The 25,281-nt window shown below is 39.9% G+C and overlaps 1 protein-coding gene across 1 annotated transcript in view; it reads right to left on the bottom strand.

Annotated features, from left to right (window-relative positions):
• LOC109928667 (signal peptide, CUB and EGF-like domain-containing protein 2) overlaps positions 1-25,281 on the bottom strand; it is a 157,906-nt gene that overhangs the window by 74,816 nt on the left and 57,809 nt on the right. The window contains exons 5-10 of the mRNA XM_048607317.1: positions 22,758-22,883; positions 22,071-22,187; positions 18,643-18,732; positions 8,456-8,572; positions 6,102-6,224; positions 4,573-4,689 (exon numbers count right to left, since the gene is read on the bottom strand). Coding sequence (XP_048463274.1) covers positions 4,573-4,689; positions 6,102-6,224; positions 8,456-8,572; positions 18,643-18,732; positions 22,071-22,187; positions 22,758-22,883 — 690 coding nt within the window. The remainder of the gene's footprint in view (positions 1-4,572; positions 4,690-6,101; positions 6,225-8,455; positions 8,573-18,642; positions 18,733-22,070; positions 22,188-22,757; positions 22,884-25,281) is intronic.

Genomic DNA, 25,281 nt, shown 5'->3' with positions numbered 1-25,281 from the left:
TCCAGCTCTGCACCTTGTTGTCTAAGATGTTTTGAGTACCAGAAGGGCTGCAAGTTTCAGTAAATGATTCCTAACTGGGAGACAACAAGAACTGCAGATGCTGGAGTCAGAGTAAAACACAGTGTGGAGCTGGAGGAACACAGCAGGTCAGGCAGCATTAAAGGAGCAGGAAAGTCGACATTTCGGGTTGGGACCCTTCTACAGTCCTTCTTCAGCTGCTGCCTGACCTATTGTGTTCCTCCAGCTCCACACAGTGTTAGACTCTGATTCCTGACAGACTTTGTTGTTCCCTCCTGGATTGGAATCTTGCCTGTAAGAATTTGTGTTGGAATTTACCTTTTGCCAGGTGTTACTTTATTGGAGCAGTTAATCAGTTAAGTTGCTGTATTGGGTCGGTTAAGTTTTCCAACAGTTAAGTTATTCTAAGTTCTGCTTTCATTATTTCGTGTTTCAACTGTAGTGTTTAAATAAATTCTGTTTTGCTTAAAGTTGAGTGGTTTGACCAGTCGCATCACACCTGGAACACCCACTTCATATCTACCTGTAAAATAAGAAAGGTTGGGGTCTAGGCTACCTTTTTAAAATATTTTGAGGGGGTCTGGCCTGGTCCATAACAGAATAAATAAGAAAAAGTTACTCTGAGGTATGCAACCTTATCCAAATGTACGGTACATATTCCAAATGTTCATGCTACATTGGGGAATTGAATTCCAGCAATAACCCACCATGATAGCTCATCTCCTCCCAAAAGAAGGTGCCCTTAAACATCTCACGCAATATCCTTGCATACTTACTGTTCATCATGTGAGTGTGGTATCTCCAAAGCACTGGCTTCCAGTGTTAGCTATGAAATGGGTTTCAGAAATGTCAAGCCCACGTGTTGCTTTTAAGTTAACATTGAATTACATTTGCTTAGTTGACATGACAAGGAGGCAATTAGCGTAGTCTATATAATGATTGAGATTGCTTAAGACTATAATTCTAACGTTCTATCTTGGACAATAAATAACCTGCCCACAAAGCGCAATTTGATGCCAGATAGGTTGCATTACAGAATCAGTGGATGCATGATTATGCAATTGTCCCTCGCAAGGCAAACTAAAACAAAAACAGAGTGCTGGAGAAACACAACAGGTCTGGCAGTATCTGTTGACAGCAAAACAGAGTTCATTTTTTGATTCCAGTGACACTTTGTTGGAACTAGCAGTAGCTGGGAAACCCTTCCCCAATGTATCACCATTCAGACAATAATCTGTCTGCCTGTTTTTGCTACCAAAGTGGATAACCTCACACTTATCCACATTGTACTGCTTCTGCCATGTATTTGCATACTTATCTTGTTCAACTCGCACTGCAGCTTCTCTGCATCCACTTCACAGCATACCTTCCCACCCAGCTTTGCGTCATCTGCAAACCTGGAGATTTGATATCTTATAAACATGATATAGTTTTTTCATCTAAATCTTTAAATATATTGTGAATAGTTGGGGGCCGAGCACAGATTCCTGCAGTAGCCCAGTAGTCACTGCTCCCCACTTGAAAGAAGATTTGTTTATTCCAATGCTGTTTCCTGTCTGCCAACCGGTTCTCAATTCATTTTAATACACAACCTCCAATCCCATGTACTTTAATTTTACATGCTAATCTCTTATGTGAGACCTTATCAAAAGCCTTCTGAAAATCCAAGTAAACGATATCCACTGGATCCCCCTTATCCATTCTACTTGTTACATCTTCAAAGAATTCCAACAGACTTATCAAGCACAACTTTCCCTTTGTAAATTGATGCTGAAGTCTTGTCACTATCTTCCAAGAGCTCTGCTATTACATCTTTTATAATGTATTCTTGCTATTTTCCCACAACCAATGTCGAGCTAACTGGCTTAATTTCACTGTTTTCTCTCTACCTCCCTTCTTAAATAGTGGAGTTATGTTAGGTACTCTCCAATCCTTAAGAATTGCTCCAGAGTCTCTCAAATTTTGGAAAATGACCACTAGCACAACTGCTAAGGGATACTTCCTTAAGTACTTTAAAATTAATGATATCAAGCCAAGGAGATTTATTTGCCTGCAATAGGTCAGGGAGGCAATGGCCTAGTGTTATTATCACTGGATTGTGAATCCAGAGACCCAGGTAATGTCTTGGGGGACCTAGGTTCGAATTCCACCACAGCAAATGGTAGAATTTGAAATCAATAAGTATCTGGAATTAAGAGTCTAATGATGACCATGAATCCATTGCCGATTGTCGGGGAAAACCCATCTGGTTCACTAATGTCCTTTAGGAAAGGGAACTGCCACCCGTACCTGGTCTGGCCTACATGTGACTCCATACCCACTGCTATGTGGTTGACTCCTAACTGCCCTCTGGGCAATTAGGGAGAAGCAATAAATGCTGCCTGGCCAGTGACGCCCTCATTCTGTGAATGAATAAAAAAAATCCCATTGGTTTTCCCAGTACTATTTCCCTATGAATACTAATTTTTCTCATTTCCCCCTTCCCACTAGACCCTGTGTTCTGCCTTATTTTTGGGATGTTATTTGTGTCTACCTTTGTGAAGACAGAACTTATGTATGTATTTATTTGGTCTACCATCTCTTTGTCTCCATTATAAATACCCCCATTTCTGACTGTAGGGGACCTATATTCGTCTTTAATAATCTTCTTCTCATTATACACCTACAGAGGCTTTCACTAGGGGTTTTTATGTTCCCTGCAAGCTTACACTCAGACTTTATTTTCCCTTCTTAAACAGTCTCTTTATCTCCCTTTGCTGGAATCTAAACTGTCCCCATCCCTCAGGTCTGTTGCTTTTTTTTTTGGCCAATTTGTATGTTTCTTCCTGGATTTAATATTATGATTTTCCTTGTTAGGCATGATGTGGCCACATTTCCCATTTAGGACAGGAATAAATAACTTTTGCACTTCATACACACACACACTTTAAATGTTTTCCATTGTGCATCTAATGTCATCCCTTTAAGTAACACTTCCCAGTTTATGACTGCTAACTCATGCCTCATACTATCATAATTTCCTTTACTCAAATTTGGGACCCGAGTCTCAGAAATGGCTATATCACAGTCTATCTTAAATAATAATTTTATCTTATTGTGGTCACTCTTTCCTTAGGGTCTATGCCAACTTCATTGTCAATTATTCCTTCTACTGTATGCCTCTCCATCTGCACTAAAAAGCAATGCAAGCCACAGAGGGTGGCAGTCTCAAACTATGTGCAAAATGAATGAGTACTGAGAAATGATACTAAGAGCCATAAGATGCATTCTGCATAGATTAATGAGATTGGTGTGTGTTCCTGTGCACAAAGTGACCTGGCAAAACCATGCGAGTGATGAATGTCCCTGAGCTCCTAAGTAAAGTTCTAGAAGATTTAAGTGGTGTGAGAGTTAGACTGAGAGCAAGCTTGGTGACTTGCATAGATGAAGGATGTGGGAAGATGGAATCCATACAGCATGCAGGGATATTATGATGATGACCAAGTTGGATGAAGGCCCAGGGAGGGAAATGGTGAGCTACTGCAGTCAGGTAACCACTCTGACTGTCACGATGGAAATTTGCGCCATTACATTTCTCAGAGGAAAGAATTGGAAACTGTCTAGAAATTAAGCAAGTTGGGTAATTAGTGAGATCGAAATGCATAGAAACAAGGTAGTCACCAATTCTTAGTGATACTCTGAACTGGCATTTAAACTTTAAAAGGAACATCAGGAAAATTTTTCTCAACATTGAGATTCTTATTTTTAAAAAAATTTTCACTGTAACTTCCTACATTTTTTGCCATTGCCCACAGCACTCAAAGGAATGGAAATTACCACCCTTGGTCTCAGTACTCCTAAATAGGGAGTGAATAATGATCAGTCCAAGGTCCTAAGATTTATTTTCATTCCATGCCTTTTGTTACAAAGTGCTCACTTATGAACATTTGATGATTACAGGATGAGATTGAGTCATGCTGTTAAAATGTACGCTATGATCGCATAGCCAGCCTCAAACGTCCAATAGTCTAATACATGAAGAGGACCAGCATGAGTTGCTTAAACAGGACACAGGAAGAGAAACAAGAAAGGAAAAAGACTAGGAAAATACTAAAATTAAGTGGCATAAAAGTAGGTGTTCTAACACATCATATCATGGAGTGATTTATAACACCAACTCAACTCACAAAGAACTGATCTCAGCTGAATCACCCAGAGTTCCAAGCTAGAGAAAGACAGGTGCTTCCCCACTGTAACGATAAAATCAGAGTAATGACTAGACCTGCTAATTCTTGTCATCTAGTCATCATCTTGTCACCTATCATCTAGTAATAGAACAGCATTGATGCAGCAGAATTATAGCCCATTCTCAGCCAGAGAAAATGCAGAGCACAGAGGACTTCAGGGATGTAAGAAGGGTAAGGTAACAACTTTAATATAAACAATTAATCATAAACCATGCCTTTTCTGTATTTTTTTTCCTAATTTGTCCTTTAATTGTAATCATGAAGTAAAATATTGAAACGAAAATATGTACTCCGAAGAATATCTTGTGAAATACGCATCTTGACGTACCTCCACAATGAATCAGTCCATATAGAGTATAACCCTTTTTACAAACACATTCAAAATATCCTGGGTAGTTGATACAAATGTGATCACATGCTCTTTCAAAGAAGCATTCATCAATATCTATAATTGAAAAGATACATATTATGGATATTAAAATATTAATTAATTACTAATGAACCACAGAAACTAACAAACAATAAAAGAGAAACTCAAGCTCCCTGGTCAGCTTAGTCAGTAAATTTTATTCTTTATGGGATGAGGGTTCACTGGCTAGGGCAACATTTATTACCCATTCCTAACTGCCCTGGAGAAGCTGGACAGCTACTGTCTTGAACCCCTACAGTCCATGTGTTGTATGAATATTATGAAATATTACCACGCCACTAATGTTTCCAACAAGGTCTTAAAAGCCCTACACTGACTCTTTGCTTTCACCTGAAAATGACAGATCTCACTATATTCATAAATGGCTCTAGACATGTTCAAACCGGGATCTTACTGGTCTGTAGGGATCAGGAAGGATATGAAATTGGTCATAGAAGGAAAGGTAGAGAATCGGCTGCTCATTTCACAGTCTGCCTAATGTTATCAATTTGTTTTATTAAAGATTTGCCATTACATGTCATGCAAAATAAATTGTTAATACACATTCACACATTTTGGACTAATTTTCCCAAGACCAATTTCACGCCTGAGACACTTTTGATTGATTAGGCCATTGGCTGACTTCAAGAAACAAACCATTACCCTAATTTTACAAATTACAGCTTTACATTCAAGCCATAGTACTTTCAAAAATAAGCAAAATCTCATTTGTCTTTCGAAGCCTTCGGGACTAAACTCTGAGCAAATAAGTCCATAAAAATAGGTGGCTGCCAGTTACTACTTACCTATTCTAATGAACATACAGTTTGGCTTCTTAAATTATATTTGCACGCATTTATAAATACATTAGATCAGCAGGTAATATTTAATGGCATTATTTTTAGTTATATAGTATTAGTATACAACTGACTTTATGACTGGCTTTAAATTTGATTTTTGAAGACAAGTCCTTTGCTTGTTGGTGACAAGCAAAGCTGCAATGGTCTGTAATTATTTTTCAAGATGGAAGAATGTAGGATAACTCAATAAATAGAGATAAACCGAATCAAGTATGGGATTTAAAGCTTTTATTAAAAAAAAACTTTTATAACAATTCTTGAAGATAAATCATTATTTGAAACATAAACTGCATGAGGACCTTGCTTGAGTTAAGAATATTTTCACATAGCGTCACTTCAAAGCACTGCTGCATAGATTAATCATAGACAGCACTGGGGGCTGCTACCTGTAAGGCAACCCTCAGAGATCAACTTAGAATCCTGCACAGATAGCACCTATAACTCTGGGGAATCAACACTGTCTCAATTAGCAAGGCATTGAATTAACACAATGTAAACAACATTTTAGCCTCCTATCTCTAGATGAATATCCTTGATCTTTAAAACCTAAGAGACAGATTAAATAATCCTAAACATTTTTAAACCAACCTTGGCAGGTTCTTTCATCTGTTAAGAGTTTGTAACCTTTCTTGCAGCTGCAGCCAAAACTACCAATAGTATTCTTACAGAAGTGATCACAATCACCATTATTATTTAAGCATTCGTCAATATCTGTAAAATAACAATTGTAGATCATTAGTACTTTTAAATTTAACATTTTTGTTGTTATGAGAAAAGCTGTTTAAAATGGTGCATTTTAAGAGGATGGATGGGCTATCACATATACGCTAAACAGAGTAGAACAGTAGGGAACCACAGAACAGGAGATAGACTTAGGTGTTGACATATACAAATAGTTAAGAATAGGAACATAGGAACAGGAATAGGCCATTCAGCCAATTGAATGGCAAAACAGGTTCAATGAGATCAGGCTGATCTGATAATCCTCCACTCCACTTTTCTGCTTTTCCCAATAAACTGATTTCTTTACTGATTAAAACTCTGTCTATCTCAACCTTAAATATACTTAATGACCCAGCCTTGACAGCTTTCTGTGGTAAGGAATTCCACAAATTCACTGCCCACTGAGAGAAGAAATTCCTCCTCACCTCTGTCTTAAATGTGTGATCCCTTATTCTGAGATGATACCCTCTGCCTAGACTATCCCAGAAAGGAAAAACAAACTTTCCGCATCTAACTTATCAAGTCGTCTAAGAATCTTGTGTTTCAATAGGATCACCTCTCATTCTTCTAAACTCTAAGGCCCAACCTACTCAACCTCTGCTCATGAGACAGTCCCTCCATACCCAGGATCAGCTTAGTGAAACTTCTCTGGACTGCCTCCATTGTTAGGATATCCTTTCTTAGATAAGGGGGCCAAAATTGTTCACAGTACTCCAGGTATGGTCTGACTTTTTCCTTGAATAGTTTTAGCAAATCCTCACTATTTTTATATTACATTCCCTTTAACATAAAGGCCAACATTCCATTTACCTTGCCTATTACCTGCTGAACTTGTAAGCTAGCTTTTTTGGGCTTTATGCATGAGGACTCCCAAAGTATCCAGTTGTGAATTAGTCTTCACAAACTGATGCTGACTTTCTTTAATCTATTCAAGTGTTCAAACCCTCTGACTACAGGTTCAGTAACTTCCTTGGATTCTATGAATGAAAAGTTATCTAGTTGCATTTTCCCCCTTAAATAATGGGAGTAGCATTTATAATTTGACATTTTGAAGGCATAATTCTCAAATCCAGTTTTGGATATAATTATCCAATTGACTCACATACCTGCAATTCCCTTACCTATTTATTTTAATAACCTGATGGTTTTCACTCCAGGATAAGATATTTTTAATCTTAATTCCTATCATTTTTTCTTATTCTGTTTTCTTGTATTTATTGTAACCAAAAATCAGATTTGTAGAATTGTTTATTCATAAACAGATAAAAGATTATCTGGATTTGGAATCTCTGCTAAAAAGCAGTGTCAGAAGCACATTACACATTTTAAAATGCAAATAAACAATTGTTTTTTATTCATTCGTGGGACATGGGCAGCGCTGGCTGGCCAGCAATTATTGCCTGTCCTTCGTTGCCCTTGAGATGGTGGTGATGAGTTGCCTTCTTGAAACGCTGCAGTCCACGTCCTGTAGGGTGACCCACAATGCCCTTTGGGAGGGAATTCTAGGATTTTTGACCCAGCAACAATGAAGGAGTGGCCAAGTCAGGATGGTGAGTGGCTTGGAGGGGAACTTGCAGGTGGTGGTGTTTCCATGTATTGGCTGCCCTTCTCCTTCTAGAAAGAAGTGGTTGTGGGTTTGGAAGGTGCTGTCTCAGAATCTTTGGAGAATTTCTGTAGAGCATCTTGCAGATAGAACATACTGCTGCTACAGAGCACTGGTGATGGAAACAGTGGATGTGGTGCCAATCAAGCGGGCAGCTTTGTCCTGGATAATATCAAGCTTCCTGAGTGGTGTTGGAGCTGCACATGTTCAGGCAAGTGGGGAGTTTTCCATCACGCTCCTGACTTGTGCCTTGCAGGTGGTGAACAGGCTTTGGGGAGTTAGGAGGGGAGTTACAGTCTTCCTAGCCTCTGACCTGCTTCTGTAGCCACTGTGTTTATGTGGCTTATTTGCTTTTCCAAATAAAAGAAATCACCAAACTACTGTATTTTAATACTTAAGTAGCAGTACAATCCTGCTCATTGCTGTCATAGTTGGCAGTATCAAAATCATAAAAATGATAACATTACATTAAGAAAACTTACTTTAACAGATATATCACAAAAAGTCAATAATTAAGAACTTAAAATATTGAAGAAAATTGAAATATTAAACGTTATAATTACTAATTATGTCAAATTACCTTCCACACACACAAATCATTAAAGTGATATCTAACCTTTACAAGTCTTTCCATCTGGTTGCAGTGTAAATCCTACAGGACAGCTACACCGAACACCAGTAGAAGTATCTTTACAGGTACGATCACAGCCACCATTGTTAACTGCACATGTTTCTGTAGATAGAATAAAAATTACTTGCGACCAAGAGCTATTCTTACAGTTTTACCACTTCAATTCATTGAAATATCATAGTGAATTTAATTAGCTACATTTCATAATAAATTGCAGAAAGTTAGTTCAAAATAACTAACTGTTAAGTTATGAAAGATAAAGATAGAAACACAGTGATGCTTTTGCACAGACTTCACCTTAATGATAAAAAATCTGCAACTTTACATAGTATTATACAGTATTTATAGTATAGATACAGGCCATTTGACCAAACAGGTCGATGCCAATGTTCATACTTCATATGAGCTTTCTCTCACCATTGTTTAACTAACCCCATCTATCCTTCTATTTCTTTCCCCTTCATGTATTTATTCAGATTCTTCTTTTTTAATGTGTCTAGGCTATTCACTTTAACTACTCCTGGAAGTGAGCCCCTTGCTTTGTTTTATTTTTTTTATATAGCCTTATTAAACTGAGTCTCTATATTTTGTGATTGGTGTATCAGATTACTCTGTTTCTGTATTCCATTAAGGCACTACTCTTTCAAAAAGATTTATGGATTCCTACTATGAACTTCAAAATGTACCACCTTATGCTTATCTAAATTAAAGTACAATTTCCAAATACAAACCTACATTGCCTGTTTATTAATGTCTCCTTCGATAGTGTTTTCTACAATGGCAGGCCCCCCAACCTCAAATTGGAGTCATTTTAAAATTTAGAAATTGTGTAAGTGATTCCTGAGTGCAAACGAAAACAACATACACTCTAATATCACAAGGGAAAACCAGCGGATGTCGTGTATTTGGATTTAAAAAAGGCTTTTGATAAGATCCTACATAAGAAGAGGCTGGTGGGCAAAGTTAATGCACATAGAGTCAGGATAATATACTGGCATGGACTAAGAACTGGTTCACAGACTGGAAACAATGGGAATGAATGGGTCTTTTTCCAGTGGTTTACCCATGGATCAGTGCTTGTGTCCATGCTATTCACAATATACGTAAATGGCTTGGATGAGGGAACCAAATGCAATATTTCTAAGCTTGCTGATGACACAAAGCTAGACTAGATTGTCAGTTGTGAGGCTTCAGAGCAATCTAGACAAGTTGAGTGTATGGACAAACAGGCAAATGCAGTATAGCACAGGTAGATGTGAAGTTATCCACTTTGTTTTGAAAAAACAGAAAGGAAGAATATTATTTAAATGTTGCTATATTGGGAAATATGGATGTACAAAGGGATCAGGGTGTCATTGTACACTAATTAAGGGAACTAAACAGTAGATGCACCAAGCAATTAGGAAGGCAAATGGTATGTTGGTCTTCATTGCAAGAGGATTTGAGTTCAAAAGTAGGAATGTCTTTCTGCAGTTACACAGGGCCTTTGGTGAGACTGCATCTGGAGTACTGTATACAGTTTTGGTTTCCCTACCTAACAGAAGATATACATGCCATACAGAGAGTTCAGCAAAGATTTACTTGGCTGATACTGGCAATGGTAGGACTGACTTATTAGGAGAGATTGGTTCAACTCTCCCTGTATTTATCAGGGTTTAGAAGAATGAGAGGAAATCAGATTGCAATGTAAAAAATTCAACAGAGCTAGATGCAGGGATGATGTTTAATCTAATTAGCGAGTCTAGAACCGGGGTCAGAGTTTCAGGATACAGATTAGGTCATTTAGGACTAAGATGAGGAAACATTTCTTCACTCAGAGTGTGGAATGCACTACCACAGAAGGCTTTCCTAAACATATTCAAGAAAGATATTGACAACTTTACAGATTGTAAAGACATCAAGTTTCGTAGAGAGCAGGAAAATAGCACTGAAATAAAGGATTAGTCATAGAGTCTAGAGTTAATACAGCATGGAAACAAACCCTTTGGTCCAATTCATCCCGTTGACCAGATGTCCTAAACTGATTTAGTCTCATTTGCCAGCATTTGGCCCATATCCCTCTAAACCCTTCCTATTCATGTACGCATCCAAATGCCTTTTAAATGTTGTAAGAACAAGTTCAAAGGGCCAATAAGCTACTCCTGCTCCTGGTTTCTACTTCTTAATACCATGGAGTGATTGAATTGGTAGAAGGCTGGCTCGATGATGCTGGGGGTTTCAGGAGGAGGTTGAGAATGGATCATCCACCCAGCACTTCTGGTTGAAGATGGATGCAAATACTTCAGGTCTGGCAGCATCTGTGAAGGAGAAAACAGAGTTAACGTTTCGGGTCCGGTGACCCTTCCTCAGAACCAGACCCGAAACGTTAGCTCAGTTTTCGCGTTCACAGATGCTGCCAGACCTGCTGAGCTTTTCCTGTTTTTGTTCCTGATTTACAGCATCTGCAGTTCTTTCGGTTTTTATTTTGCAAATACTTCAGCCTGGTCTTTTGTAGAGATGTTCTGGGCTCCACCACTGAATGGGGACATTTGTAGAGCCATCATTACCTGTTACTTGTTTAATGTCCACCATCATTCACAACTAGATTTGGCAGGACTGCAGAGCTTAGATCTGATCTGTTGGTTGTGAGATTGCAGTGGAATATTTGATTCTGCAGCTGTTCATGGATGCCCAGATTTGAATTGTTAAATCTGTTCAAAGTCAATCACATTCATTACAGTCAGAGTGCCACATAATATGCCAAAGTGTATCCTCAATGTGAAGTTGGGACTTCATCTCTACAACAGCCATGTGGTGGTCACTCCCACTGACACTGTCGTGCATGGATATATTTAATTTTTGAGTGGGGAGAACCCTTGTTGCATGCATTTATAATTTACTAGTAACCAACCTGAGCTCTTTTATATGCAGCTTCCTATTCTCTCATGACCTGGAGAGAAACTAATTGGCAAAAATTCACCAAATGTAAGTCAGAGGGTACCTGGAATCTGTAGTTTGTCGCTTACTTCTCCTGGATTCCAGGTTCAATTCCCCAATATTACAGGGTTCTCTCCATGGGCAGTGAGTGCCTGCACCCTCCATCCATGGAGGTTACATCAGGCACACACCAGCCTCACCACATCATCGATCCACTTAAAATACAGTTCACCCTTCAATCCTGCACTTTGGAGCAAATCAAAACCTTGTGTTATAGTACTTCAGCTAGGTCACATCCCAAACAGGGAAAGATACCCATTTCAAGCATTGGAACAGGGTGTACTTTAGGGTCCTAGCTTGCTCTCCTAGCACTCATTCATTTTGGGTGCTCACAGCACTTCTGCCTTTTCGTGCTTTTTCACCTCACTCAGAACCTACTGACTCTCAGGATTTCTGTCTCGCTTTGCCTTTTAAAAGTCAAAGCCAGGCAGCTGGGTGGTTGCCAGAAGTGATCAGTTAAACAGGTGGACATGATGTTACATGGTACAATGCTACATCAACCTTACACCTATGGCATGTATCAGCAGTTTATGCAGAAAACATTGAATATGCTTCAACCAAATGGCTGTCTCAAAGTCTAACAGGATTAATCAAAGGGGCATGTCTTCAGTTAGGGTAAGTCTACTGCATTGAATGATATCATCCAGGAGCTTAGAAATAGTCAATCGGAAGCTTGGGCCAGAATTCGGGATTTCATACCACTTTAGAGCAGGGAGTGGGCACAGTTAGTTCTGCAGGTCCAGTGCAACCAGTCCAGGGATTGGCTGTAATCAGGCTAGTATCTGCACAGAAAGTAGTTAGAGGTCTGGCCACTCATCAGTCAGGGTTGTCTTTCCAAGTTGGTTGTGGGGAGGACCATAGTCAATACAGGGTGTCTGTTCACTGAAAGTCAAGGTAATTATCAGATTGCAATGCTGTGGTCGAGACACTGGGAATTGGAGGTTGTATGCTAGGATGCAGAGGGGATAATAGTTGTGAATGTGGGTAACGCAGCATAAAAGTGTGGGAGACGATACAGCATGGGAAGACAATGGGGGAGGGAGTCATAAATGATCATCACTGTCCTGGATTGGATGAGGTGGGGATAGTGCATAACTATGGGGCTCAGGGGTAAAGTGAACAGAAGAGCAATTGAATAGAAAAATTGTGTGGGAATATAAGAAAGATCAAAACTGATGGGGTTAACAGGGAAGACAAGGCAGAAAGGAAGATGTAAGTTTAGGGAGTTATCATCTAGGCGGAGAGATTGAGGCTGCATTCACTCCATGAAGCATTACCTGTGTTTCCTTCTGTCCTCATCCAAATTGTAAAAGCGTAATCAGAGATAAAAAATAACTGCTACACACCTGGAATGGGCAGAGTAAGTGCTTCTTTTTCTCTGAGGGAGTAGGCTCTACTTTGGTGCTAAGTGAGGCCATCCGAGGGACAACAGCATGAAACAGACACTCAATACAGGTTAAAGACATCTGTTATCATGTAATTCTGTATATGGACCTTACACTTCCATTGACTAAAATTCCTGGCCTCAAGCAATCTTGACCATAGCAACATAGAAAATAAGAGCAGGGGTATGTCAATCAGCCCTTTGAGTCTGCTCTGCCATTCCATATGATCGTAGTGATTATCAACCCAGTTCCCTGTTCCTGCTTCCTTCTAGCCCTACATATAATACAGCTCTATATCTAATTCTTCCTTCAAAATATTTAATGCTTTGACCTCAACCACTTTTTGTGACAGAGAATTTTACAGGCTCACCACTTTTTCTCATAGCATTACACATTAATCCTACCAATGACAGTGAGGCAAAAGTCAAGCAAGAGGTAAGGATTAATCTTAGTTGGAAAAATTAAAAACACCTTCCACAGCTGCATAGCCTGCACAATGTCCAGGACACAAAATGTCGACACTGTCACCATGTATCCAGTGCTGCCTTTCTTGAATAATGGGGTTGGGAGAGGGTTTTTTTAAAAATTGCTGCCACACATACAATCTCCTATGGTACATGTGTCAAAAGTCTTCAGCAGCATATATCTGTATCAGGTCAACAATATGCAAGGTTCATATAGAGATATCCCACCACCCTCCTTGTTGGAATCCTCAATGACCCAATGTACTGAGGACACTTTTCAAATTGTAGTTGTGAGTGCTGTGACTGCTGAATGATCACATTGCCAAAAGGCTACTTTGTTTCTGATGTTGCCCACAGAGGATCATTGGAATCATCCCCAATGGATCTAAGCACAGAAACGTTGGCTCTTTGTGGCTGCTGCACTAAGAAGATCCACACAAGAGGATGGGAAACAGATGTCTGGAGGCCCACAACCCGCATCAACCTCCAGTGGATGTAGCACAGTCTCCTAATGTGATATTTTCAACGACAGGTCCTCTGATGACACAAAAATGCAGGAGAGCTACAGACACTTGTCTTTCATGGAATGCCGTGCAGATGAGAGAATGGCAGTGGGTTAGAGGTAGCGGTCCAAACACCATGTCATGATGTCCAGTATATTGGCAATGCACCAACACTTTCTTTCACTGGGCCAGTGACGGCAACAAGATGTTGCCTCCACATCAAGTTCCCATGCAAGTCCTGTTTGGGGACTCTGTTCCAGCACAGTACTGACACAAGAAACACTCGAACCTTGGACTGTTCGTTCCAGACAACTGGAGAAGTGATGAGGATACGCGATGGACAACAATAACCTGTGAGAGCAGCATTGTATCAAGCAAAGCAATAAGGACATTCCTCACGAAGAACAACACCTTCAACATCCCAAAACGCTACAGTATTGGCAACACAGGCAGAATTTCTTTGTGAACCTTCTACAGTGGAACCAAGTTGCATGAAGTCATCTCTTCTGACTATAAATGTTTTGATGCTGCACAGACCAGCATTCCCCGTGTCAGCTCAACTGGAAATGCAGCACAAAAGTTTCATCTATTTTGATTTTCCTGTTATTTAATTAAAGTTATAGTTACAAACTGATGGAAGCCTTCACAACATCAATGCTCCATCATCCAATCATAATAAAGTTTCATGCTCGCACGGAAGCTATAGACAAGATAGTTATTGTTCAGACAGGGTCAGAACATCATGTATCATGAGAATGGCTAGCCTCTCTAGTTTCATTCTTTTAGTCTCAACTAAAATTACAGTTGCTTACACAGCTGATGATGAAAAGTAAACATATGTTTATAAATGTCATCATGAATTTATCATGAAGTTTCACCATGCCAACTACATACCTTCAAAAGGTTTCCATTTTCTGTTCCCTCCCATTACATTTAGGTGCAGTCCCAGGTGCACAGTTAGCATGGAGGGTGCCTACTCTATAGTGTGGCATATTGCCCTTGGAGTTTGAGGAAGGTGATCCTGGGGCCTAGTAACAGTATGCTGCCTAGATGCACATTCAGCCTCCTCAGCATGAATTCCCACAAGGTTACAAGTAGGGTGAAGGGGAAAGGGGTCTGTGCACCTCTGAGGGGCCCTGTATGTAGTTCCTCCTCCAGCTGGGTGCTTACTGGTGCTGGATACCAATGGTTGGAGCAATCGAGTGCAGGTCTGAGGGTATATTCAGCTGACTCACTGCACTGGATTTGGCTCTCCATGGTAGCTCCCAACCTGTCTACTGAGACAGGAAAACACTTGCATGCTGAAGGAAGTATAGCACAGATGACATTCATGGACTCCTCCAACTTTCAAGTCAGTTTCTTGAGTGTGTCCAACAAACCCGCCTGTTCCTTTTGTGTTTGCTTGTCCTTTGGGTCCTCTCCTGTCCAGAGCTGAGTGGCTGCCTAGTCTCTGGCAGTCCTGTGAGGACCAGTGACCTGGCATATTTGTTGTTCAGCCAGTTGCAAAGACATGGCAGTGGTGTGCTCATCAGAATCTACTTTTGAGTCTACTTTAGCTAAAGTAGCCATCTAAGTGTGGGAGTGCAGAAGACAGCCTTGTTAGTGCTTCCTTTGAAGAATCTGTGATGTCTCCCTCAGAGGAGCAGGAAGGGGAGGAGATGATGTCCTGACAAGCTGGTCTCTTCATGGTAGTGACTGTACAGATTTTGTTGGTGCCTGCAGGGACCCACGGCACAGTGGCTCAGTGGTTAGCACTGCTGCCTCACAGTGCCAGGGACCCAGGTTCAATTCCACACTTGGGCGATTGTCAGTGTGGAGCTTGCACGTTCTCCCAGTGTCTGCGTGGGTTTCCTCCGGATGCTCCGGTTTCCTCCCACAATCCAAAGATGTGCAGGCTAGGTGGATTGGCCATGTTAAATTGCCCATAGTGTCTGGAGGTGGGTCTGGGTGGGATACTTTGAGGGTCGATGTGGACTTTTGGGCCGAAGGCCCTGTTTCCACACTGTAGGGATTCTATGATTCTAAGAGAAAATGAAATATGAAATTGGGGTAGAGGTTTGTGCATGCTATGCATATTCTCTGAGTGCTGGTAATGGAAGAGCAGCCCAACACTTCACCATGAGTCATATCTGGATGCTGGAACATGGTGATCTTGGCATCAGCATCAGTGGTCATGGTCCTTTCCTATGCAGACAAAGATTCTCTGCATCGAGGGGGTGAGGAGAGGAATGTCAAATACCCCATCACTCATCTTGGCTCTTTCCACCTGATTGTGAGATGTTTTCACCTGGAATAAGAGAAAGGGAGTGACTCGGTGAAAGAATGTGGCTGGCAGTGCTTTTAGTACTGGTGTGGTTTGGAAAAGTGTCCTGAGTTGTGTATAGAAAGCATAAAGGGCATGCACGGCTAGTAGTCTGAAAGTGAGTAAGGGAGAGTCAGTGTGAGTGCCGGGTAGCAGAGAGATGGTGGCACTTACCCTTTTGGAGAACTGATGGTCATTAAACTTCTTGTGTGCTAGGCATTCCCTGCAGACTAGAAATACCCCACTGACCTGGGTGGCAATTCCAGATCATACTGGCAGGGTTTGGTGCTGCAGTCTCCTCTTGTGGTCCTGATGAAAAAGGACATTCATTCTCTCTATCACCCCATACACTAGGGCCTCCACTTCCCTGACAGCAATTTAGAGTGACAACTTGCTTCTTGGCCAGTTTCCAGGCAATTTGTCCTAGACTGCAACTGTGAATGGCGATTCTGGTCTTGCGGCAATCGACATGGTGGGCAGCTGGAGTTTAAATATGGGTTTGATTTGTGGCGAATACATCCACCACTTGTGATCACAACATGATGCATGACTGATGTTTTAGAATTCAGTTGTGCACACAATGAGATAAATAGTGTAAAATTGCACAAGATCATTTGCTAGAACCCAGAGAAAGAAATCCTCTGTGGAGCTCCTTGAAATTGACACATGCAAGTATCGGTAAAATTCAGCCCAAAGTTTGGTTTGTTTTGCAGAAAGAAATATATGGTTACATCTTTAAATGTTTTGCACATGGTTACATTTTACCATCACTGTCAAGGTGGCTTAAGGAATCTGATTAACAGGCTGTTATGACATGTACAGCAAACAAACTGTCTAGATAACTTAAGATAAAAGGATTGATGATTGTGAATGGAGGTAAATGCAACCTACCAATGGCAAAGTGAGCAATAATGTTGAGGTAAAAATTTTGCTTCAAAACACCAGTCAACTTTTAAGCACAAGAAAATAAACTACACAAACTTGCACTTGCATCTAAAATATCTCATGATTTCATAAGTTGTGCTACCTCTGTCGACCAAATAGCTCTAAATTAGGAGATTTAAAATAGATATATTTGTTTGACATTCTATAATCTTTCAGCCTATGGCAAATTTAAGTGCTCTCACAAATTGCAGTTGAAATGAGTGCAAAGCCTTGATAAATTGTAAATTTTATTAACATTGTACTTTAATGGCATCATTTATTAATACAAGTTACAGTTACATGGTAAATTGTAGATGCATTGTTATTTAGTAAAAATTATAAAGAATCTAGGAAAATAAATACACTAATGGAAATGGTGAAACACAATGTACAAAAAAATTAAACTCTAAGTTCCTGATAGCAACTGGACTGTTGTGGCAAGATGCTTAAGTGGGGAAGGGGGAAAGTTAGTTACTGCTTGCATCTCTTAGTGTCTGGCTGAAGGAGATACAGTAGCTATTTAAAGCATGACAGCATGAGAGCATAATACCTTTTAACCAGGTATATATAGGCAAGTAAGTCCTGCACAGAGAGAAAACATTGGTAAAATGCTGAAAAAAATTAAATAATTTTTGTAGGGAGTTATTTTCATAGTAAGATTCAGAGCGTAAAATAAGTTACATAATGGGTTCACCAACAGCTGAATAACTTCAAGTGAATAACTTCATGCTCCTGCTTCATTATATGGACAAAATTCTATACAGATATATTTGACAGATGCTACACAGATTTTATGACAAAAATATAAGCTGTTTAAACTTCAATGGTTTGCTCATACATTAGGTACATAGAACTTAGGAGCAGTAGTAGGACATAAAACCATTCAAACCTGTTCCACGATCAATAAGATTGCGGCTGATCTGGTTGTCATCTCAACTCCGTAACTTGACATATTCAAAGTACTACACTCTAATTAAACATGGAAAAATTCTCATCTCTCATGCGCGCATTGATTCTTGCTGGAGTATGGTTCAACAAGTGTCTGTAGGCCTTCAGCACTTCATTCAGATGGGCACTTCTCAAAACTGAGCTTAGATATTACATATTTGCAGGGAGGGCACCAAACCTTTTCCACAGTTTACCATCACCCAACTCCACACACCTATATAAAATAGCTGGCTGTTCTTTTCTCCTTCCTAGCCCATGGGTGCTGAGGTTGTTACGTAAACTGAAACAATAAAACTCAGGGAAGGCTCAGGAGATTGGATCTTACTAGTCTGTACTGCTTGGTACGCATATCTTCATGTAGAAAGTAAGGTGCATCCTGACATCATCCTAACATTTGAATGTTTTTTCAGCATGTAAGTTTGAGATATGCAAGAAATACCTTTAAGAAATGGCAACATGTATGTGTTAGTCACCGGAAAGCTGATAATGTTTATTTAGAGTGCAAGAAAGTTAATACAATGATGGTTAAATATTGAAAAGAAACCCATGCATATCTATCCAAGTGACAGTGTGGTGACGTTCAGATCTAGCTAAGAGCTAGCCTTGAAACGAAAGGATAAAGAGAGCAAAAAAGAAACTATTAGTGCACTAGAAGCTTTTTAATTTTTACCCATTAGCAGTCGGCGTTTCACCCGTTTGTCCACATCAGTTAATGACGTGGCATTGTATTCAGAGTTCTCAATTGCAGCCTCAGCCTTTTCTATAATACAAGCAAGCACAAAATATATTGCATTGATCAAACCAAAGAAGAAGAAGTTATTTTTATGTGTATATATATATATGTATGTTGTGGAAAGGCAGTGAAACAATGCTTTTCCCTTTATTGTTTTGTCTTCCACGTTGCATCAATAACTAGTGTTTGCAGCATTAACAACAGAAAGTACTGGAAATGTACAAAAAAAGGCTGCAGTTGAGACCTTTCTCTTTCCAGCTCTTGTATTTCCAGTATTTCCTGTTCTTGTTTCAGTTTTCGTCATTTTCCTTTTTTATCCATGGTTTACAGCAATACATTTTCTTATGTTACTAGTTCTATTTTCCCAAGTACATGTAGCAGCTAGCTTTCACTTTTCTTGGCAGAATAAGGCTGTAAATGAGGGCAGTCAAAAACACAAGTATGCAAAAAAACTTAACTGGGAAACAAAAAGATAAAGCATTCAAAAGCAACAGAAAGTGCAACTGAGATTGGTTATTAAAGAAGCTGAGAAGCAATCCAATATTGGATAAAGTGGGTAATCAACTAGAATCATTTCAATGAAGAAAAATGCAAAACAAAATGCATGCATAAAATAATCCTAGATTAAATTGGTGTTTGCTACAGTACTGGTTGCCAGTTTGTTTATAAGCAATCAAGACAAATTAAAAAGCCAAATAATGTGGTGTTAAATAACATGGCAGAATAATCAGCAAATAAAATCAAATTATCATGTTTTGACATGCTTTCAAAATGTTTGATGCCATCTCGTAATCATTCAATATGATTAAAAACAGCCAATTTCCAAGACAAATATGTAAGTTCTTAAATTTCTCTGGCAGGAAAGTTAGCATGAATATACAAGGAGAAAATGGGATGCTCATGCATTTTCCTTCTGACAAGTGTGCTTCCGATCACCTTTATACAGAAAAATAAAAAATATTAACATATCACCTAAAAGTCTTTCAATTTCATGCAAATGATTAGTGCATCCAAACGAGAATAAATTACATTAGATAAGAACAAAGTCCTGTGTTCTGTATTCTCTTCAGTATCCCAGTCAGCTAAGAGAAGTCTCAGCTTCTTGTACTCTACATGTACAGAAAAAATTAGGATTGTATAAAATTCTGATCAGCATGGCTGCAATAGAGATAATTATGTTAAAATAATTTAATTTTTGATTTCAGTTTGGCTGCAGATAAGGCAGGCAATCAGAGTCACCACCAGAGCAGAACAGCTTAGAAAAATGAAAAGGAAATCACAGAAGAAAGGAATTAGTAAGCCTTTTGAATAAGATACAGTAATATCAATTTGTGAGCAAGTAAATTCTCAAACTTTCTGTTGCATTTGTTTCATTGTCCTTTGAATAAAGACGAAATAATCTTAGCTTTTGAAATAGGTCCAATATAAGAGGTTATGTCAAGTTTAAAATATTAATTTCTTTGAATATCTTGTAATCATTAGCAGTTATGCCAGAAAATGTTGCGATCACACAAGCAAGTCAGCGTTAATTTATGAAAGGAAAGAGACAGGATGTTGCTGGTTCGTACATACCATTCATCTGAATTTACCTCTTTAGATCTGAAAGCTAAAGTCTCTGATCACAGTTCTATGTCCAAACTGTCAAATCCTGTCTTTTCTCTTTATAAATGCTGATTTATTTGATGTGCGATGCCATAATTTGCTGCTTTCATTTCAGCTTTCCAACATTTACAGTTTTACCCTTTTCATTGTGAAAAATCAGAATCCCAAACAATTGAACTTTTTCAAACTCATTACTACAAAATAAACAAAAACAGAAATTGCTGGAAAAGCTCAGCAGGTCTGGCACCATCTGTGAAGAGTAATTAGAGTTAATATTTCGGGTTCAGTGACCCTTCCTCAGAACTCATTGGACCCTGGACCCGAAATGTTAACTTTGCTTTCTCTGCACAGGTGCTGCCAGACCTGCTGAGCTTTTCCAGCAACTTTTGTTTTTGTTTCTGATTTACAGCATTTACAATTCGTTCAGTTTTTAATTATTACAAAATAAAGTTGAGCCAAATTTGTCTCAAATCTGCTTTATTTTGCAGACATCAAAATGCTTAAGAATAAAGTTCAATTGGATAAAACAACTTTACTGTCATCTTGGAAATTTTGCAGGACTGTCAAATTTCCAGCCTCTGGTGTATAGTCAGGTACAATGGGAGGCGGAAAGGGGTTGGGAGAGTAATTGATTGGACTTTGCTCAGAAAAAGGTTTTAGCAAATCAGTTTGTCACCACGTAAGCATTAAACTACTTTTCATTCAATCGATGTTTGTCAAAAAAAATGTTATAGTCCTATTCTGTAGGACATAGTTATTTTTGTGGGATCTTGACCTTATAGATGCTAATTACTAAAATTTTATCAGTGAATTATTTAAAATAAAAACAGAAACAACAGCATTTACATTGCATTTTATTATTGCTGCTATAAAATGCTGAGAAGAACTAATGTGACAACTGTAAGCAGCTCTGAGGTTTATTAAAGGTATAGCTGCTTAACAATAATGACTCCAGTTAATGTTTGCCAGAATACACTGAATATATTCCATTATTTTCCATGTCGGCTACAACAAATGCAATACATAGCACAAAGAAATTTTATTTCCCTTAAACAGCATATTTATGATTGGGAAACAAACTGATTAACTTCCAGTTACGTGAAATACCATTACTGTATTAAGATCAGGGGCTTTAACTTATACACAAGGGGAACTAAAGTTACATTAAATAATAGCTGCTATCACCAATAATCAGTTACCTAAACAGTAACCCCTTTTGAGCTAAATTATTGTCTATCAAAAATGATTTGAATACACTGATGTAGTCCTAACATGGAAGAAGTTACATTTACTTTGCCTTTATTCAAGATTTTAAGGTAACAATTTGTTTGGCTGAAATAACATTACACAGGGTTGAATGGATTTATAAATGTACAAACATCTACTACTCAGATACATAAAGGGGTTTAGTTAGCTCAGTTGACTGGTTTGTGACGCAGAGTAGCGCCAATAGTATGGGTTCAATTCATGTACTGGCTGAGGTCACCATGAAGGACCTGTTTTCTCAACCATGTCCCTCATCCACGACGCGATGACTCTCAAATAAAACTCACCACCCGTCATCTCTCTCTCTCTCTCTAAAAAGAAAGTGGTCCTCCGGAACTGTGGCGACTTTACTATTCAGTCAGACCATAAGGACAAATGGACAAGAATGACATTGTGGGAGCAAAAAATTCTTCAGAAAGTAATTTCTCTTTGATTTGCTTCAAGACTTGGATAAACTGTTCAGAATGAAAAATGGCAGGTAGAGCCAGTTATCTTACCAATGCAGATTTTCCCATCAGAAAGCAAGGCATACTTTTGATGGCAGCCACAAACAGGTCCATCATCCGTATCATCACAAGTATGATGGCACCCACCATTTCCATGATTACACGTTACTAAAAAAGAATTACACGCATCCAAAAGAAACAGCTGATCAGCATGACTATTGCAGACATCTTTACATTTATAAACAAAAAAGGACATGCAATATATTTAGAACTTTAATTAAATTATTGGGCTTACTTACCAGCTAAACAATTAAATGTCAAAGTTTTGGCATGTCAGATTCAATAATGATACATTTTCATTTAATTTTGCGTTGATCAAGCAGTTAAACACATCATTTTGAATAGATACTCCAACATTAAAATCTTTATTTCAAGGAAATGCAGTAAGAGTGACTTGTGCAACTGCTATTGTCCAAAGTTTTCTACCCAGAGAAATACCCAAATTCATCTGAATATGGCAAGTCATCAGTTCACGTCAATATTAGGAGAACACAGGTACAAAAATACTTTTTTTGTAAGTGCTACATTCATACAATTTGATTTAAATCAGAGAACAAACAGAAAAAGGCCAAGGACAACTAGGAAGGTTGAATTTCTTTGTCATATTTTCAACATCCCAAAAGAATACATAAGGAAACAGAAAAATTAAAGGTAATTTTGTTTTTAAAAATTACGTACACAGGCATCCCCTCTGATTCCTGGCTAGTTCAAAACCTGGCCTACATTCACACGCTACTCCTCCTTTTGGTGTTTCTCTACAGATGTGGGCACATCCGTGTTCTTTGTTCATGCAACTCATTCCTCCTGAAAGAGGATAATAGGAAGATCAGTTCAGTACAATTCATGAAAAGTCTTGTTTTGAAGTGATTGATATGCAGAGACAAAATGAAGACAAATTAAAATAATTGTAAACAGAATCTGAACTGTCAGTTCACTGTATTCCATAAAGTCACAGGGGGGAGAAATTTGTTTAGAAAGTGTTACCACTACTACTACACAGACACACTTTGATTTAGTGGAGGTGGGGAGGTGCAGGGAGAACAGCCAGTGCCACAAGCCACTACTTGCCTGGCTTTCTTTAACAAGATCAATTAACGAGTGAATATTTCTACCGTAACATTTCCATTTTTTAACATGCATTCAATTGGGAAAACGTCAGGGAAATGTCAATGGTGGTTTAGTGGTAGGACTCTAAGTCACAGGGTTCTCAGTTCAAGTTCCCTTTTGGCCTTGAGTACATAATTGTGAATGACCTGCTACACGAGGAAATACAGATTATCCATAGGTACTATTCATTCTGATGAGACTTTAAACCAGAAAAGATCTGCCTGTCAAAGCAGACATTAAAGATCTAAGAGAATTATTTGAAAAAGAGCAAACAATTTCTCTTTCAATTCCTCCTACTTCCTACAGACAAAGGGGGTGGCCATGGGTACCCGCATGGGCCCAAGCTATGCCTGCCTCTTTGTAGGTTACGTGGAACAATCCCTCTTCCATACCTACACTGGCCCTAAACCCCACCTCTTCCTCCATCACATTGATGACTGTATCGGCGCCGCCTCATGCTCCCACGAGGAGCTCGAACAGTTCATCCACTTCACCAACACCTTCCACCCCAACCTTAAGTTCACCTGGACCATCTCTAACACCTCTCTCTCCTTCCTGGACCTCTCTGTCTCCATCTCCGGCAACCACCTAGAAACTGATATCCATTTCAAGCCCACCGACTCCCACAGCTACCTAGAATACACCTCCTCCCACCCACCTTCCTGCAAAAATGCCATCCCCTTTTTCCAATTCCTTCGCCTCTGCCGCATCTGCTCCCAGGATGAGGCATTCCACTCCCGTACATCTCAGATGTCCTCGTTTTTCAAGGATCGCAACTTCCCCTCCTCAGTGGTTGAGAACGGCCTCGACCGTGTCTCCCACATTTCCCGCAACTCATCCCTCACAGCCCCCGCCCCCGCAATAACAACCAAAACAGAATCCCCCTCGTCCTCACGTACCACCCCACCAACCTCCGGATCCAACGCATCATCCTCCGACACTTCCGCCATCTGCAATCCGACCCCACCGCCAAAGACATTTTTCCCTCCCCACCCTTATCTGCTTTCCGGAAGGACCACTCTCTCCGTGACTCCCTTGTCCGCTCCACACTCCCCTCCAACCCCACCACACCCGGCACTTTTCCCTGCAACCGCAGAAAGTGCTACACCTGCCCCTACACCTCCCCCCCACCCCCATCCCAGGCCCCAAGAAGACTTTCCACATCAAGCAGATATTCACCTGCACATCTGCTAATGTGGCATACTGCATCTGCTGTACCCGTTGTGGCCTCCTCTACATCGGGAAAACCAAGCGGAGGCTCGGGGACTGCTTTGCAGAACACCTACGCTCGGTTCGCACTAAACAACTGCACCTCCCAGTCAGGAACCATTTCAACTCTCCCTCCCATTCCTCAGACGACATGTCCATCCTAGGCCTCCTGCAGTGCCACAACAATGCTACCCGAAGGTTGCAGGAACAGCAACTCATATTCCGCTTGGGAACCCTGCAGCCCAATGGTATCAATGTAGATTTCACAAGCTTCAAAATCTCTCCCCACCCCCGACCGCATCCCAAAATCAGCCCAGCTCGTCCCCACCTCCCTAACCTGTCCTTCCTCCCACCTATCCCCTCCTCCCACCTCAAGCCCCACCCCCATCTCCTACCTACTAACATCATCCCGTCCCCTTGACCTGTCCGTCCTCCCTGGACTGACCTATCTCCTCCCTACCTCCCCACCTACACTCACCTTTACTGGCTCCATCCCCACCTCTTTGACCTGTCTGTCTCCTCTCCACCTATCTTCTCCTTTATCCATCTTCTATCTGCCTCCCCCCTCTCCCTATTTATTTCAGAACCCCCTTCCCCTCCCCCATTTCTGAAGAAGGGTCTAGGCCTGAAACGTCAGCCTTCCTGCTCCTCTGATGCTGCTTGGCCTGCTGTGTTCATCCAGCTCTACACCTTGTTATCTCAGATTCTCCAGCATCTGCAGTTCCTACTATCTCTGAAACAATTGTTCCTATGACGGATTCTCCCTCAAACGCACACTAAAAGATAAAGTTCCTTCTAAACTCACTTCTTTGAACCAAAGATTTGCTCATCTTGCCAATACCTTCTTTGGTTAGGCATCATTTTCTTGATTAAGCTTTCTGAAGTA

Source organism: Rhincodon typus, chromosome 17 (genome assembly GCF_021869965.1).
Source record: "Rhincodon typus isolate 14 chromosome 17, sRhiTyp1.1, whole genome shotgun sequence".
NCBI lineage: Eukaryota > Metazoa > Chordata > Chondrichthyes > Orectolobiformes > Rhincodontidae > Rhincodon > Rhincodon typus.
The sequence above is the reverse complement of the archived record's forward strand: the minus strand, read 5'-3'. Positions and strand labels throughout refer to the sequence as shown.